Raw genomic sequence first — 18,425 nt, 5'->3', positions numbered from 1 at the left:
GGATGGATGGATACAGGATGGATACAGGATGGGTGGCATTGTAATGAAAGTAATGATATAAAAGTACAGATAAAACCTTAGTCTTGTAAGGCTATTTGGATCTTGTCTATTATAAAGTGTCTCTACTTGTAGGTCAAATTTCCCACGACAAAATTTGCTTGTTGCATAGTGTCGTTTGGTCTGGAGTAGTGCAAATTTTAGATAGTTAGCCCTCTTCAGTGCAGTTTGGAAATTGGATGGAACCTCACACGGAATGGAATTGCACAGAAATATCAGTAGCAACGGGATTGAATGCCATTTTACAGGGTAGAAGAATAAATGAGTGTCTTTGCTGGTTCCGTGTTGTTTTTTAACGCATGTCAATAGTCTCTCTGATATACTGGAGGACTCTAAGCGCAGCACATTTCGTATTCATATGTAATATGATGGTTTTTTTAGCTCTTTGCAATGGCGATGAGCCTCTTTTAATTTTGCCTTTGTACCGCACAAGTGGGCTGGCCATCAGCCCATGCCAGTAGCCCAAATACATTCTCTGTGCTGAACATATATATTCTGCACGAGCATTATATCTTCTCTTGTCTTCAGGGAAGTCTCGAGACGCTACACATATACGATGATCCAAAATTTGCAAAGAGCAAGCTTGCTTAAGTAGATGAATATAGTGCTCGGTAAGCTTCAGTATGGCATTAGGTCAGTTTCTTAGGTTTTTTTAACCAAACCAATTAGCAAGTCTTAAATATGTTTTGTGAAACTAAACCAGAATTGGTACTAACTTGAGTAAACAAAATCAAGCATATTAATATATTTCTGAAAGTCTATTTAATTTCCTTTCTTCTAAATATATGTGATTTTGCTATTGGAGATATCTACTCAACAGCCAGTGCTTTAGTGAAGTGAAAGCAGTTGGCGAATGCAAAGTTGCGTCCTTTTCTTAAAAGACAAACGGCCAAATCATATTAACCTGGACAGCATAAAATATACTGCCTTTTAATGATAGGGGAGATTTGTTATCCTGAAGAAACGGGATGCTGAGCCGCATCAAACCAAGAACGAATCGGGTGGTCAAAAAATGGCAAAGGGACACCAGAATGCCTTGTGGGTTTTTGTACATTACAGGGTATGTTGATGTGTCGGTCTATCTGCATGGCACCTGCGCGAATCATTAAGTGCGAATCACATGGGATTTTGTTCACCAATATGATTAATTTCAGCAAAAAATCATTGCTGCTAAATGCACTAAACAATGCAATGGAAAAAATAAAAAGGAGCTAAATTCATTTTTTGTGTTTTAATGTGGATGCTGTTTTGATGTATATAAAACACCGGGAGTTAGCAGCAAATAACCTTAACTTCGCCATATCCCGCCTGTGGGTTTGTTTACCGGTACGGTAATAAAATTTTTTAAGTCTTTCTGACCTACAATAGGCGAGTAGTAAACCGCATTTCGTTTCAAAAATGAGTTATTTTACATCACATAGCCCATTGGGTCACGCGATTCAGTAAAACAGGTTTTTCAATTCACGCGGTACCCGGTGTTCCTCAACATGGCACGCGGACTCCAGAAGATTCAATCACAAAAGAGAAATCAAGAAAGGCAAAATGCGAAAAAGAATCCATCTGATAATAAGAAAACGGCGGATGCCAAACTAGCCTTCTCGTGTTGTGTTTGTAAGACGCAGATGCCAGACCCGAAAACGTATAAATTGCACTTCGAAAGCAAGCATCCTAAAGCCGAACTTCCAGCAGAACTTCGCGATCTCTAGATTTTCATTTTTTTTCCTATGGGTCTTGTGCTAACAGTTTTGTTAACCCTCACCTTCTTATGAACTCTTTATGTAATATTAGAAATGCTATAATTAAATTTTCTCGAGGAAAATTTGTGTTTTATTCCCTCCATAGTGGCCTCTTACGCGTAAATCTTGTTCCGTTTTTGCTCAATTGGATAGGTGTGGCTTTTGTCCTCCTAGGAAGATGGAGCTTTCTCAGGATAAATCTGATCCCGACTTCAACAAGTCTCTTGAATCAAGACGCCTAACAGTCCCTCCCTTTACTTATCACTGTCGCGGCAAAGAGATTGTGTTGCCGGACAAAACCTGTGCTTACTCAGTCTCGAATGGCAGCTTGACTCCCGCAAATATGGGAATCGTTATTGTACATGACATCTTCGGTTTCGATATCAATAATACTCGACGTTTCGCAGATATGCTTGCTGATCAGACCAACGCTCATGTGCTGTTGCCTGATTTCTTTCATGGTAAACCATGGTCCCTGGATGATTTTCCTCCAAAGCATACCGAAGTCTTCACTGAATGGCTGGAGAAAGTCAGCTGCTGGGAAGATGTTTCTGCCGTATGGCACCTTTTATTAATTTTGTGCATCCTTAATTGGGAACAGATCACTGTTTAACTCTCGCTTTTGCTCGATTTAGCTCCTGTCCACAGCAAATACCTACCTCAGAACCCTTCTTGCTGAAGAGCATCATAAGAAGTTGGGTATTCTCGGCTTTTCGTGGGGTGGAAGGCAGGTTCTACGTGCCTGCTGTTCCCGAGATTACGGCTACCTAGCAGGAGTCTCAGTTGATGGCCTCATGCTCGAGCCGGAAGATGCTGAAAAACTCTCTATCCCCGTGTTCTTTATGCCCTCTGGTGAAGATACTTCCATTGAACCTATTAAAAGGATTCTAGACAAGAGGCCGTTTGGTGATCGGTGTAGGCGAGTGCTCGGTTTTCGACTTTTCTATATCAGCTTAGGTTCAAATGTATATGCTTGTCCAATCATTGTTAGCCAGACTTGTTGACTCATTTGGAGGAAGTTTGGGTAGTCTTGCCTTGTTTTCACGCCTATTGTGTAACTTACTTGGTTGTCTTGTAATACTCGGTGCACGCGATCTTTTCAGCTGCACTTATGAGTCATGTGAAACCTCGGAACACTTTATTAGAGGCACATTTAAGGAGGAGTTATGCTTTCGCTAAATTTAGAATTCTTCGACATCGTGGCTTCCACATTTATTTTGCTCTGGTTCTTAGTTTAACCGCGTGTAACCAACTAATTCACTAACTAACAGATGTTTTGTAGCCATACGCCATCAAAGATCGAAAACGCTAGTAACCTAGACTCTGGCATGGAACGATATGCTAGGTCACGCTTCAATTTATCAGAGCGGCCGTCATGTAGAATTTGTCGAAATTACTATAATTGACTCAGTGGGGGGTGTAATTTTGTCTATCTCCATACAGGTACTACACTTTCGCGGAAGAGGGCCATGGATACGCTTCGTCTCTGGGGGACCTGAATAATCAAAACACTCTTGAAGCCGTGAATCAAACTATCACTCTTGCATCGGCCTTCTTTATTGAGAATCTCAAGGAAGAGGAGGCAGAGGATGGCGCTGAGGATGAGGCATCTAACAGTGGTGTTCGGGGTCACTAGACTCCCACTAATTTTCCAATCAAAAGAGACCCGCCGATTTTTTATCCTTCAACATCTTCCTTTTCCTTTCCCTCCTTCCTTTCCCCCTGTTTCCCTCCCTCCCTCCCTCCCTCGAATCTCCCCTTTACTTTTGTCACTGCCTGTTTGTGCGTGTGTCTATGTATGCTTGGGAATTTCAAAAGCTGTAGTTGCAATATAATTGCTATGTCAAGGTTGAGTTTGTCACTCAAAACAGAAGGAGAACAAACGCGCAATCTGTCCAGACACTTGCCAGGTGGGTAGGGCACCCGCTCTGAACTCCCGTTTAGAAGGCCTCTTTTTCCAATTGGTCGCCATGTCTCCGCAGCTTTGTTTATGTGGACCTGAAGTCTGTTCTGATAATAATTTTGATGTCTGTATCTCATCAATTTTTGCACGTGCAAGGCAATGTGGGTAGTAAAATGGCACGCTACATGCGATATCTGACACCGGTTGCGAGGTCACAACGGTGCGTTGCAAGTAGGCAGATTTGAAATGACCTCTATGGTCTGACGGAGCTTTGTCTAAAATCCATCATAGCGGTTTATTTGACTTGACTGGTTGATTTGACGCGTTGTCAGTGCAGACGCCTGGCTGTGATGAGGTTGTAGGAATGCTTGTCCGATATCCCGGAAGACGATGCTCAACATAGCTTGTAATCGCTACTTATGTTAACCAGTAGACCGCGCAGTTAAAACGCGCCCATTACCGTTTCATGATAAACAACAATATTGCATTGAATACTAAGAGGTCTTTAATTTGAAGTTGAAAAGAGGATTTCGTGCGTCACTAGTGTAAATTTCTCCGTGAATATTGTCGAATGGATCGCACGATTCAAATGAAGCGGTCGTGTGTGAGCAGTGTCCACACCCGCCTTTCTCTCTAGGCACCCAGCTAACTGTCCACCAACCATACAGCACCGACGACGTTATGATTATCTAACCGTTCACCCAAAGCAAATAGGCTTACCTAGACCTGTCACACCTGGAGTTGTGGCGGTGACACTGCGCTATGGCCTGATAATTGACGGGTGCTAACCACGTCCCCCGTCCCGCTAAACCCAAAGACGCCGCCACTTGAAGGCATTGACATTTTGGCTTTGCCATCTCCGCAGTGCTAAATCCGTGCCTTGGCACGTGATTTGACTGTATACCACCTTCAAAAGTGTGCTGTTTTCGTTTCGCCAACACCAATGGCGACGCGTGGCAGGCCGTCCTAAGGTGGTTCAGCAGTACTGACACGCCTTTCTGCTTTGCAGGCCTTGGGTAAACACGAAGGCTGATGTGTAAATTTTCAACGTTTTCACTTCTAGCAGTTCCTTTTTCTTTTTAGCAAAAAGAGAGACTCTTGTTTTTGGTATGGATGAAGACCTAATGCTAATTGCAACGTGCCGAGGCTTCACCGAAGTTGCATGTATTGGTAGAACATAGCACGTACGAACGCAGGGAGGCTGCTGCCATGACCTGGAGGTCATGCTGCAGAGCAGAATTTCAACGCATCCTATTTGTGTATTTTTGTCTCATCATCATGAGCAACTTTTCAAATCTACTGGGTATTGCAAATGCCATCTGGGTCAGTCCTTAGAGCTTGTGGTGGTACTCCATTAGATTTTCACAAATTTAACAGTTGACTTTGACTGTCACCTCTTTATCCTTTCACTTCTCATTAATTCTTTCCCTCCACCTCTTCTTGGTGTGCATGCGTTTGTTGTGACCCACGGAGACCAACGACGCGATGTATGCAATCAGGGAGTGGGGAAGAAAGTGGCCACACAGGTAGGGTGAGAAAGTGATTGAAGGAGAGAGGAAGGGAGGGATAGAAAAGTCTTGCCATTGGAAGGTGTGACATCTGTTGTGAGTCCAGGCTGAAGGAGTTTCTCAAGGCTGTGTAAAATTTCCCAAAGAAAATTGGACCTCAAGCTAATAGATCTGCGGAAGCCAAGGTCACCTGTATTTTCAATAAATAGACAGATTGAAAAAGAGAGGTCTTTCCACACCCATCCACGCAGAACGTTTGTCTCGAATTATTGTTCTTCACACGCCAATGCAATTGCATCATCCAGCCACGAGCGCCAAACAATGCAGCGGGTTCAGTCACATGGTGTGTACAAAGTGAAAGGTGATATTCAACACTGATCACGCAGTCGCAGCATCATATTGTAGCAAAAAAAGGTGAATCAAATTTCTCGTTTTTGCAGCTTTTTAAACACTTTCCGCAGTCCCGTTGTTGTACAGCTCGTTTGACATTTGTTGTGGCTGAAATTTGTGCGTCAAAACACAAGGACGTGTCTGTTTACTTCACATGGGTAGGCCACTAGACGTCCCCACATTATGATGGCATGAACCAGCTCGATGTTCGTTCAAATGCCTGTCTGCGACTTGATGTATTCACCTGACTATTTGATAAACAGTGAGGTGGATACATCAGAACTGTCGGAATATGCAGTGTAGTTACAGCGTTATTGCAGATGGTGATGGTGGGAGGCTTCGCACCGCAGCGTCCATCATAATGAAGTATTTACAAGGTCTCATTTCTGTGATAACTCTAGACCTAGTTTGCCCCTAATCGCACGAAATAACCGATTTGTAGTAGAGGAGAGCCAATTGTATGGCGGCCTCAGTAGTGAGGTGGTTGATGTCAGACGACAGGCAACGCGCTGTTTCATCATGCAGGTCACACTCTCTTTATAAAAAAAATCATCAAACGCTGCTAACGTTGACTATGTCGTCGATACTGCGGTGGGTTTTACTAACCATCTGCAAAGAGAATGTTTGTAATTGTGAGTCCAGCATGCATCGATGTGTTTCCATGGAAGAGTATCTCCGCACGATGTTGGAATCGTCCACTAACTGAACATCCGTGAGAGTGAACATGTTTGTGTAGTGAAATGTGCTCAATGGAGACATCAGGCAAAGGTGCTGTGTCCAGTTACTACTTGATAAACAGAAAAAAGAAACTTTTCCTGCATTGCTGTAATTTGCTACTGAAATTCATAAGTAGGGCAATTTGTCCAACAACTTGGGCGTCAACTGTGGAATGGTGATACGCCAACGCACCGCCCACAGACGACCCTGAAAGACAAATGAAGAGATCAAAATAAACACGTTGATAGCCTTTGAATTGTCAAATTCGTAGATTAAATATTAATTGTAGTGCAGATGGAGAGCACTATAATTGGTGTTTGTATTTGGAGTTTGATGCTTCCTTGCCCAAATGGTTTATCCATTCGAGCGTTTACTGAAGTGCTCACTTTAACCCACAGGGGGATGCGTGCACACTCATAAATTACTCCTCTTTCGAGTTTTTAAAAGCTTCCATTTCCACGACTGATGCTCGGACATTCTTCAAGCACAGTGAAATCACCCTAGTCCCCGTCAGTCTCTACTAGTCAACCATACCTCCGCGCTTACTCGTACGCGCCAGTGGGCAGTGGTGTCTATTTCGAAGTCTTAGTCTACTGATTATACGAGTAGCAAGTGATTTGGACACAAGCGAATGCACAAACATCGGTTTATAACGCATTGAGGCTACCGCGTCATTTGTAGTAGTCAATGCTCGCGTTTGAGCTCGTGTGGACACACAACTTCTTCCACTTGGTAATTTGATTCACATTCTACAGTTGATCATCTAGCCTGTCACTATAGGTGAGTGAAGGCAGATATTAAACATTCACAAGTAAAATTCACTGCACTTCGGTATCAGTTTTTTGTCAAAAGCCTGTTGAGGTCAACTTGAGAAATACGGAGTATGTGGCTGTCACGAAAGTGTGACTGATGCCCAGCCTTCTGACTGCAGTCATAACCACGAGTAGTAAACTAACCATCCAAACACCGACTTGTGAATCCATCAGTACATCAACTAGGTAGATTGAGGTTCACACACTGCCAATCAAATGGTCGGTTATACCAATCAACAATGATTTGTCAAATCGTATCTGCATACATAGACTTTGAAATGAAAGTCGTCATCATTTGTGACTTTTAGATGCTAGCAAGTTGATTTTTGCAACAAGTGGGGGTTGAAGTGCATTGTTCAGCGAAAAGGGAAAGCATTGGTTAATCCCAAATAATCCACCCACCAGTCCACCTCCTTCACCAACTCATTCTCTCAGGTTTATGCCATGCAAGTCAACCAACACAGCTCGCTGTTCCCTAAGGGTGGAGGAGAGGCACGACCACAGTGTTCGTATTTCTCCTATGCTTCCCAACATGATTGCCAACTACATGACACTCACTAGCGACATAGAGAACTACACAGTGTTAGATACATCATCTACATGGAGTTAGATTGACACTAAAGCCAACACTTTACTAGTTCTTGCAACGCTTAAGGCGCCATTACTGCACCCTATTAGCGAGGGGTCAGAACATGGCTAACACCAACCATCTAGAAGTGACTTCGGTGTCTCGTGGATTTAGCAGTCTTGCTTCGGTGAAGGTTTGGGAAATCAGGGCAGTATATATTTGCAAGTAGTAGTAAAGCCATAACAAAGTGTGAGAAGATCTGTGGCATATGCTCTGCTTCACACCGATTCTGGTACTCTTTACTTTCAAATTGGACGTCTCATATGTCGCTTCTTCTAGACACTAGCCTTAGTGATACAGCAGCAGAAGTTGCGATAGACTAGTGCCGAACATCGAGATTGGTTTGGATATGTTTGCTATGATCAGTTAGTAGCAAGAGAAGACACAATAAAAATGATCATTAAGCATTGACTTGACTTAAAACATTAAAGAAGATGAACTGCTCGGTGGCACATTGGTACAATTATTTACAGTGGCATGGCTTTATTGCAAAATCCCGGGAGGAAAACGCTTGTACAGGTGTAGATGACATCTCACAAACAAGACTACGAAGGAACTGAGGTGAGTAAATACTAGTTGGAGAATTCGCCACCTACTACTATGATACTGCTCTGGAGTATGCGATCACCTCACTCTCTCGGCGGGTCTGGAATACAGCTTAGGTACACATAATGCTGGTCCCCCACTAGCCAAAGAAAAAACAAGCGTGTGCATGAAATTTGAGTGCTTAAATGAAAACCCCTTGGTTTTTTTAGTATGTCTTGAATATAAGCACCTTTTTACAAATAGATTGTGAAATAGGATTGTAGTAGCAAAGGTGAACCATCTCCCACATCAAAGAATAACAATAGATTGCACGCGATGGACGACAATTTATGTTTTAATGCGCATTACTGGTTTGAGGTAAATTCACAGTGAACATTTTATAGGGTAACTTTTAAACTGTCAATGCACTGTCCGCTCAAGTCGAATTAGCCACGTTTTCCTATATCTTCCGATCGTAGCAGCCTAAGAGGTCGTTGACGCAGGTGCTGCATCTCATCACTTCACCCAATGTAGAGGTACTTTTTATTGTCAGATTTACTTCTTTTTGCTGTAATCTGCTAATTTTGAGGGTCTTTTTCGTTACTATATGGTAGGACTAATAGTTTCTCTTGAGGTTTCCCGGCAGAAACTATTTTTTAGCCAAGCGCCTTTCACACTGTGGAGAATGCCACAATGTCACATGGCCTTCGTCGGGGGCATGGAGTAGTTACGATACCGCTACAGGAAATTTAGGTGTAGCGTGGAAAACTGTAAGGCCTTTTTTGTGGGTCGAATTTGCTGACGACTCATAGTTGTTGACTTAAAACCCAATGGCTTTCCCATGTCGTATGGCCATAGTGAGCTGCTACAATTGCCAGTAGGATAGTGCGTTCTAACGGACCATTCTGCCGTGTATTTCCGACCGCATTATGTACTCATCATTTGGCGAAATCGCATGTAAACTGAAGACTTTGAGCGAGTAATGTTTCCAGTTTTCATGACTGGATCTTGCTGGCAAACCGATGTTAGCTACTACGGGCAGCACCCAGATAAGTTAAAGAACTCTGATTTTCTGTGAGCCCTACTGAGTTATGAATGCAATCATCGGAGTCGCGGCTCAGATTCGGGGTGTTTAGCGGAATGTTCTTCGTCTTCGTTATTGATTATTTGTATTTAAAGCAAGCAGAAAATAGTCATATTCACTGCATTTTCTTGGATGTTTTTCTCACAATCTGCCAAGGAAATACGCTGAGCTGCTGGTCGATTTTCACTTTGGCTGAGCTGTTTGATAGGAGTAATTCGCCATTTTTGAATAAGAAACCAAAGCGATCTTTTTTTACATACAAAACTTTTAATTGTTTTTCTGCTGCATTTTTACACTGTTTTGTACGAAAAATATAGTTAGTTAAATAAATCTGGATCGTTGGAATTTGGTTGGCCGTCCCCTTTCATAGTCATTCTGGGTTTGTTAAATTGCAAAGCAATCGGATTTTTTTTTCTTAGAAAATGTCTACTGACTCTGTGGATGTCGAGGAACGCAAGCGCGTCTTTAAGTTTTATAAATGTTTTCCTGATGAACCAAAACAGCTGGAAAATCTGGATACATCTTTGAGCGCTTTCGTCACTACAACAACACTAACTAGTAACTGTTTTGAATACAACCTATCTTTGTTTAGACTCAATCAATGGCTTCTTGGAACCATCTTTTGTTCTACAGCACAATCTCACTGAGGAATTTTTTCTTCTCCGGTCCGCTATCCCTGAACCTGCTTTTCTGCCCTTTTACGAAGAAGCTCTCTTTGACTGGCCATTTGCTTCCTACGCAAGAAATAACCTTTCGGAGTCAAAGATCGATTCAGGGTTCTGGTCCAAAAGTTTTCTTGAGTTTTCGAACCCTAGCGGAACCAATCAACTTTTGGGTCGGTTGCGTTGGGTCACTCTCGGCTACCACTACGATTGGGAAAAGAAAATCTATCCCCCAGGCTGTCAATCACAATTTCCAACAAAATGTGGAGATTTTTTCAAGTCTATAGCGTTGACAATATCCGAAGTAATTGGCGATAGACGGGACCTACTTACTCAAAAATCTTACTACGATAACTTCATTCCTGAGGCATCTATCGTGAATTACTATCGCAAAAGGACCACAATGGGATTTCACATTGACGACTCTGAGGTTTGCAAACGCGCACCTCTGGTATCCATCAGGTAAGCTTATGCAGACACTAAAACCGGTAGCAAATAGCCTTGGCCGGCCATGTATATTCCTTCTGGAAGCCTCAACATGCATTCCGGGACACCTACCTCACGGAAATATCGGTAATACGGCAAAGACTATAATTCCCATTCTACTGCAGCATGGTGACATAATGGTGACTGGGGGTCATAGCAGATTGGCTTATCATGCCGTTCCCCGTTTGTTATCATGGCGAAATGCTTCCCAATGTCTGTCGCACGATTTCTTTCCAAGCCTTCTCTCTGCATTCAAAAAACGGTTTGGAGAAGATGGAATTCGCGAAAATTTAGAGAAGTACGTCCTCACCACCCGATTGAATGTGAATGTCAGACAGGTTAATGAATAAAATTGCGATCTCTTATTGTGTATTTGTGTAAGGCGAAATAAAGTAGCTTGTCTACAAGTCATCAGTGATTTCATCTGCGCATTCGCACAACTGCAAGATGCGTTTTTCAAAATCCGCCATTTCGTGAGCCGTCCTTTCAAATTGGGATTCACCCCAATCCTCGAATGTCAAATCTGCCACAATTATGGGATTTCCCTTGGGCTGCGGGATAATGACAGGATATCCTGAGAAGAAATTAACCGGTGTCCCGTATTCCCCATTGCTGTATACCACCATTGACGTCCAATCCTAATGTACAAATTGAGAAAGGGCATTCCCCTACCTCATTCGTTCCAAACCATAGGTCATTGACGTGATCGATAATGGCCTTGGCTTTCAGAATGGCGATTGAATCGGCAGGAGTACACTCAGAACTCCAATTTTGAACATATGGCTGAAGAACGTGTTTCATCCAGTGTTCGTTGTTGATTAATTCTGTTGCGGGTTTAAATGCACCATTTTCCATTTGAACCTTGGAATGCGTGATGTCAATAAAGGCGCCAGATCCCGCATTTCCCCAAATTAGAACATTTTTAACCGCCTCTACGGGCGCGTTAAGTTTATTGGCAACCTATATTGTGAAGTATCTTGATTATTTGCCTTTACATACTTGGAATGTAGCCCTATTTTGATCCATTCGTACCAAACCTGTTATACAGGATTTGGGTAAAGATGGGGTATATTTGCTTAAGATATAAGCATTTGTATTGACTGGGTCGCCGGTGACTATAATCTTGGTTGTTTGCTTGCCATACTTGTCGAGATATTCGCCATGACGTCTGTAAACTTGCCAGCACTGTTTTAACCTCTCGTTTTTGTGAGCATAGGAAGCTGCCTCGATTGTGTCCAACATGATAGCCACATCAATATCCTTAAATGCTAGATCTGGGTCAGTGGTTGTGTGAATATCTTCCAAGGGTTCTAGTCCACTGTCTTGGGCTTCGTCAACAAGCACCTGTAATTGCGAGTCCTGGGCAAACAGGTCATAGAGAGTAATTGTGACGGGTTGATTTTGTCCGAACATTTCTCCCCGTCCTATAAAAAGGATCAAATCATAGGCTTCGGGTCGGGTGGGTGCTGTTATTAGGACTTTGACGGCATCAACCTAAATGGGAGGAGTAACGCCAGTTGTATTCGCGTACCATCGTAGTCAGAGTTAAATTGCCCAAGGTCACCAATTGCTGGCCCACTAAAACATTTCGTGGGACATTACAAATAATGTGACCATTATCTTTCTGGTAACTGAAGACAGTTGGAAACCCCAAAAGCGTTTTGTGGTATTAGTTATAGCCAAAATTGCCGGCGACGCATCTGATTTGATAAATATATTTTGTTAATAGACGTTAGGTAATGTTTTAATATCATTAAATGGTACAAAACCCCTCGGCCAGAATTGTAATGAAATTTGTACTACTCTAGCGTCCCAAGACTTTCTTGAAGACTAAAGAAGACAATACTCGGGCAGAATGCATATATCCAGCACTGCGATGGTGTTTGGGCTACTGGCATGGCCCAAAGGCCAGCCAACACAGCGTGGCACAAGAAGGCAAATTTAAGGGTCCAAAACCATGGGATAACCCACCATCGTATTACCCTACATCTGAATAGCACCCAGTTTAGCCCTCAGCAAGGTCATATTGGGGCGTTTTTGCAAATCATTTCCATTTATTCCTTAAAATTCATAATTTGTGAATTAGTAGTAGTACTAGTAGTACTAAAGCCCGTAAAATATCGGACTTTTGTAGTCTGTCTCAAGCTGCCTTTAAAATTAGTCCAAGACCCTAATTTGGCATTTCTGACTTGATTATCTAATGTCTATGCTTATACAGCACCCCAAGATTTCCCTGAAGTCAAAAGAAGGTACAGCATTCTTACAGCATATCCACTGTTGACGTACAGAGGGAACTGTAGCTACTACCCTGGCCCGAAGGCCAGCTCATCCTGTGAAGTAACAATAGCAAAGCATACAAGAGCTCCCCTTCTCAAAACCAAGCTTTTAACAAACAACCAACCCATTACACCTTGATAATACATTGGTTGCTCACCTCACGGTTTTCAGTTAAGGGAACAATTTGAGTCTTCGTTATTGTAACTTCGCCGGGTGGGCTGGACTCCGGGACATATTAGCAGCCTCGTGCCCTACTGATGTCAATTGCATACATTCTGCCTAAGTAGTAAACCCTTTTTTCGGGTTTTTTTTTAGGGAATTCTTGGGTTGCAACATTGGTGTCAGCGGGATGCAAACCCGATACTAAAGGACAATGATCTTGACTTTTACTGCTGAGTCATAATCCTTGGCATATTTTAGGGATGGGAGATCGTTAACAATCCATAATAGAAGGCATCTACCTTAGTCTCTTTTTTTCGGGGAAGCCGGAAACCATCTGGAAAAACCTCATTACGGAGCTGCTCACAATGCCCGTATGAAGATGTCAATTGTGTGAACACGCGACACATCCTTCACTTCTTCACTAACTGGAGAGAACCCAGATGTCCATGGCAAAGCAGCACTAAAGTCGGAACGACGTGCCAATAGGGGATAAATGCAAAACCTCACCTCTATGGAGTCGGGCTGAATCCCTTCCTTTTTTACAAAACTCTCATTTTGAGCCAGTGTTCTGATGACATGCTATGGATATGCATGCTGGCCAACACATTCCCCTGTCCCTGAATCCATTTCCTAGATAAGACGAAACTTTAGATCCAGTAGAATTGCTACAAGAGAACAGTCACGTTGCGACCTAAGTATCTTTACACTTGGAGAGAAATTAGATGACTGGCTCATGGGTGTTTCCTTACAGCACCGACTACGTTATGATGGGGCAACACTTAAAAGAGGAGAGATGTTATGCATGACGTTGGTTGTTTAATTCGTGGTTTTTGGTAAAGGGGCTGCTTTGGGTCTCCATTATTGTGCCTTTGCCGAGTGGGCTAGCCTCAGAGGCATGCCAATATTTATATCCTACCCAAGTATTGTGCTTTCGTCTCTTTTCGTCTTTGGAGGAGCCTCGAAGTGTTATGCAGTGTCTAACCAGTTTACTTTTTGGAATTTCAACTTAAAACCATCTTGTCTGGAAAGCAGGAGCAATCGGTTTAACCTAAGTTCTAGCTGAAAATGGGGTAGTCAGTTACTAATTCGATCGAAATGTCATTTGATCCACCAAATATTAGCATAATTCTGTGTCTGTAACTGAAATGCTTACGATGCACAGCCGTAAGGACAGCTACTTGACCGTTCAAATGTCTGAACATTTCCTACTGATGATAGAATTGCCACTTTGTTGGATGAGCCGCATATAAATTTGGCCCTCTCTTAGCTTTTGCTCAATTTTTGTATCAAGGAAACTTTAACGTTAGTATGTCTTGCCCTCTGGCTCTCCTTCCCATCGCCGCTAGCTTTCACAAGAGCTAATCCCATCTCCTGCATTTTCCACATTCACTTCTGCCCGACTAACTACCTATGGCCATATCATGGAAAGGGTAGCAATCTCCGGTCATCCGCGATTCACTGCCAGCCTCATTGTGTAGGAGGCTGGTTCTGTCTATGCAACATTGTATTTGATCATCTTTTTAAAATCTTGTTTGTTAAGCACGAATCTTACCCTATAACCCACACTTACTTAAAATAAGAAGAGGGCCTTATTTTTATAAGTAAATTAAATCAAACCGGCTAAAATGTGTGGGTAGGTGCGGTAGCTGCGGAAGCAGACGTGCAGTCCAAAAAGTCGTCTAAGTCATCGAAAACGTAGAACAGGAAAAAAATTAGTCTGGCTCTAGAACTTGACTAGATTGAGAATAAAAAGTGACCAGAAGGTGGAAGATCGGATTGAGCATCAAAATATTTTAAACACTAAAATTGCAGCACAAATATCCAAAGTTGTGCGATTCCAGCTTTGAGCAGACCAAAAAGCTGTAGGTAGACAGCTGAGGTGTATTTACAGTAACTATATTACAGTCAAATTATTTTCAAATCGAGTTTGCCAGGGGAGTCGGGGTCATTGTTGAACACATAACGAATATGCAGGGTTGGTGAAGCGTAGTCCCGCGACGAATCTGCACCAGGTAATACGCAATTTCACAAACAAAGTGTCTCTAGGATGATAACACAGAAGTAACTGATTGTAAGGTGTCCATCGCCAAAAAGCTAGCAACAGAATAATTTTTCTAGCTTTGCATTAGACTGAAATAACCTTAAATATTTATAATTTAAGGACAATTTTTCATATAAAATTTAATTTTTTTGAATAAAAATTAATAATAGTTAATAATTAGGCATATTTGCTAAAACCTAGGAGTTTGGTGTTTCGCACATTACGGCTTTTTAAATGAGGACAATAATTTAGGTAAATTATCAAAATTTTAGGTTGTTAAAATTACTCATGTTACGCTAACAACTAAACGAAAGTCGGACTTTTGTACCTTTACAAACCCAATATATATTTGCTGTTAGAGCCAGGAGTGTTTGTTTGAATCGTCCCTTTGCGCTGCTGACGATGGAAAGTACGTTGAGGTTTGATGCTCACTCGTATCACCAATTTCCAAATTATCACGAGATGGAGTCGGCGTACATGCGGTTCCTTTCTAAAGACATAGGAAAGACATCTGCTACCGAACAAGTGAATGCCCTTGTTTTCTTATGTGACGTATTTAGAAGGGGGATTCTTACTTGGTAAAGGAGATACAGAAAGTTCGCGACAACATAAAGTCTTCACTTGAAAGTGTACGTGTGGGTTGTTTGTGTACTTGCAAGTTAAATTACATTACTCCAATTCTACAAGCTACGGGTATTACTATTTGAAACTGTTATTGATGCGATCATTGCTTGATTCGATTTCTTTCTGTATTGTAGAATGGTTCGTGGAACGAGCGAATGGAGAAGCTGGAAGCAAGTATGTGTACAATGTTTTAACATATAGAACGTAGTTCAAGTGTGGTTTTGCAGTTTAAGTTGATCTTGATTTCATGCATCACGTACTTTGCCAAAGCTGTGTTTATACTTTGCAGTCGTAAAGGATATGTCTCTGCGCGTGAACGAGTTAGAAGTTCAAATCCAACGTCTGGGACAGATTCTGCCTTCTGAATCACTCAAAGGTGCCAAACCGATTAGGCCTGTTGTTGTCAAGGCACCGCCAGCTGAAGGCGGTGATGACGATGATATTGACCTCTTTGGTTCGGAAGACGTGAGTTCTCTTTTCACTTACTACACGGGTGTTTTGGCACATTTGTGTAATGCTTCTCAAGTGCTATTCTTAAAGCGTGTAGCAACTGTCGATCCTGATTTTTCGGGAGACTTGGCTAGTTGAAATGCTATTTGGCTGCGTAATCAATGAATTGGTGTTTGTTTTGGTGAATTGTGACATTTATTACAATTCGCCAATCTCTGTCATTTGGGTTGAGTATCATTTAGAATGGCCGTATTGCCTGAATGTTTATTGATGGAGGATCCAAAAATCCGAGTTTTCTTCCAGTTGGAACATGGATGCGGTTATTTGCTCCACTTCTTGGGTCAACCGACAGAGTATTTGTTGCGAATCTTGGTTTTCATGTTTCTATGGAGTGCGGGTTGAGTGTACTTTTTGTGCAATCAATTTTAAATTCCCCCACGGAATTGCATAAAGCTAAAGTTAGCTTATCTATTGCGTGTCCTTTTTTTGCTAATTTGTTGTGGTTGGTTCTTCGCGCCTACTGAAATGATTTGTGTTTGCCTAATTAGGGTCTGTCAAGTATCTTTACTATTTACGGTGTTGCCGTGTGTGCATTACTCTCGAATATATTGCAGCCATAAAATAGGTAAAAATCACGAATGAGATGGTCAGTTCCATTGTTGAAACAACTTATGCACTTTAAACTGTATAAAATAAGAAGTCTGAACTCCCGCCTTTGCTGAACTGCATTTTTTTCACGTCAATCATTTGAGCCACCCCGGGAAATTCGCTTCCTCTTCAGTGCTTCTGCACCAAATCCCTTTTTGTGTCTTTCAAGTTTCGTGATTTCGCATCTTTATTTGTTATTTTAAAGCTGCACATTCATTTTTCGAAATCTAATGTTAAAATGGCGATAGATTTAAATTTACTTAAGTAGCGTGCCCTCCCCTGGGTTCTTGACATTTGATAGATCCTCGTATTATTAAGTCCTAGAGACCAAAAAACAAGCTGTTTCTTATCTCTAATCACAGGAAGGCGAAGCGGATAAGTGCAAGCAAATGATGGCTGAGCAGAATAAGGCAGCAGCATCGAAGAAGGAAAAACCGGTGGCCAAGTCGATGATTGTTCTGGACGTGAAGCCCTGGGACGACACCACAAACATGGCAGAGATGGAGAAGGGCGTGCGTGCAATCACTGCTGACGGTCTGCTCTGGGGCACCTCTAAGCTCGTCCCTCTTGTCCATGGCATTAATAAGTTGCAGATCGCCTGTGTCGTTGAAGATGATAAGGTAGGCTTTGGACTCAATTGAATTTTTGCTACCGTGATGCCCATATTCGCTGTGATTGCGTAGATTTCATGGGAATTGTTGATTGTATGTTAGCTTATCTGTTATTTTTCGTTTGTTGTCACGTGGGTGTAGCATTAATTTGCAGCCTATTCGTAATCAATGTGGGGTTTTGCAACGTTTAGCTTGGAGTTAGCTAAATGTCAGAGTAAGTGATAAAGGAATTCATTATCATGTTTTAAACGAATGTGGATGTGCTTGGTTTGGAAAATGCTTCTGAAACAAACCTGGTTATTGTGGGTATTTGGCAGTCAAGGTGGGATTGTAGCCTAATTAGGCTTTAATCTGCTGTGGCCAAGTCCCAGTGCATTTCTCATTTTTGTCTTGCAGGTTGGTACCGACTTCCTCGAAGAGAGCATCATGGAGCTCGAGGACTATGTCCAATCGGTGGATGTAGCTTCCTTTAACAAGCTGTAACCATATCTTTCTTTTGCTCCACTTTGAATTAGCTGAAAGTATGAATAAAGCGTATCAGGTTTTTGTACATGTTATGATTCCTTTTTCAATTCATCATCTCTGCTGTTCTTCATGTAGGGAAATGGCGCATCCTTGGCGCAAATCTAAGCTAATTCAAGCCGATCTAGGCGTGCTGTCTGTAATGAAAGTGGCTGCACGCCTCCTGCAAGCACATGTGATGGACTTTCTGTGTTGCGGGCCGATTCTCCTTCATAACCAAGTGCTTGGAGTTTCGAGGCGCTCGGCACCACCACCACCGCGCATACACAGCATGTGTACATTGGGCACACATGCGCGTGGGACGAATGAATCCGCCCTCCAGTATGTGCTCTCTGCCTGAGAAAGGCGAAATAAAGTCGAGTTTACTCACGCAAAGGCATATGCTCTACTATCCGTTTGCTAACGGCGATTCTCGTTTCGCCATTGATTGGTGTGTTGCCAAATCAACTAGCAGTGGCGTTTGGCATGAGCGGTGAGGCTGCCGCTTGGCGCCCACCCACCTCAACAAAGAAGGTGAGTCGCGGTGAAAGTCGATAGGCTGATGTATCCTACCTACATTCCATGCGAGAGACATGTGTAAGA

General features: G+C 42.4%; 5 protein-coding genes across 5 annotated transcripts; 4 read left to right on the top strand and 1 right to left on the bottom strand. All coding sequences in view use genetic code 11, as the record gives it.

Annotated features, from left to right (window-relative positions):
• Positions 1-1,544: 1,544 nt before the first annotated feature.
• Positions 1,545-1,763, top strand: EGR_07284 (Zinc finger protein 706; the record flags this gene model as incomplete). Its single annotated transcript, XM_024496533.1, has 1 exon — positions 1,545-1,763. One exon carries the CDS (start codon positions 1,545-1,547, stop codon positions 1,761-1,763), a length of 219 nt encoding a protein of 72 aa, XP_024349009.1.
• A 208-nt stretch (positions 1,764-1,971) lies between these two features.
• Positions 1,972-3,429, top strand: EGR_07283 (Carboxymethylenebutenolidase; the record flags this gene model as incomplete). Its single annotated transcript, XM_024496532.1, has 3 exons — positions 1,972-2,349; positions 2,429-2,706; positions 3,237-3,429. The coding sequence occupies 3 exons, from the start codon at positions 1,972-1,974 to the stop codon at positions 3,427-3,429; spliced, it is 849 nt and encodes a 282-aa protein (XP_024349008.1).
• A 4,847-nt stretch (positions 3,430-8,276) lies between these two features.
• Positions 8,277-10,858, top strand: EGR_07282 (Alkylated DNA repair protein AlkB; the record flags this gene model as incomplete). The annotated part of the gene is made up of 4 exons (XM_024496531.1): positions 8,277-8,312; positions 9,780-9,918; positions 9,953-10,484; positions 10,522-10,858. 4 exons carry the CDS (start codon positions 8,277-8,279, stop codon positions 10,856-10,858), a joined length of 1,044 nt encoding a protein of 347 aa, XP_024349007.1.
• Positions 10,859-10,909: 51 nt separating this feature from the next.
• EGR_07281 (Malate dehydrogenase, cytoplasmic) lies at positions 10,910-11,921 on the bottom strand (the record flags this gene model as incomplete). The annotated part of the gene is made up of 3 exons (XM_024496530.1): positions 10,910-11,146; positions 11,181-11,468; positions 11,508-11,921. 3 exons carry the CDS (start codon positions 11,919-11,921, stop codon positions 10,910-10,912), a joined length of 939 nt encoding a protein of 312 aa, XP_024349006.1.
• A 3,469-nt stretch (positions 11,922-15,390) lies between these two features.
• On the top strand, positions 15,391-17,804 carry EGR_07280 (Elongation factor 1-delta; the record flags this gene model as incomplete). Its single annotated transcript, XM_024496529.1, has 6 exons — positions 15,391-15,513; positions 15,549-15,617; positions 15,747-15,786; positions 15,902-16,077; positions 17,073-17,330; positions 17,718-17,804. The coding sequence occupies 6 exons, from the start codon at positions 15,391-15,393 to the stop codon at positions 17,802-17,804; spliced, it is 753 nt and encodes a 250-aa protein (XP_024349005.1).
• Between the last annotated feature and the right edge of the window lie 621 nt (positions 17,805-18,425).

Source organism: Echinococcus granulosus, assembly GCF_000524195.1.
Source record: "Echinococcus granulosus chromosome Unknown EG_S00074, whole genome shotgun sequence".
In the NCBI taxonomy this organism is placed as follows: Eukaryota; Metazoa; Platyhelminthes; class Cestoda; order Cyclophyllidea; family Taeniidae; genus Echinococcus; species Echinococcus granulosus.
The sequence above is the reverse complement of the archived record's forward strand: the minus strand, read 5'-3'. Positions and strand labels throughout refer to the sequence as shown.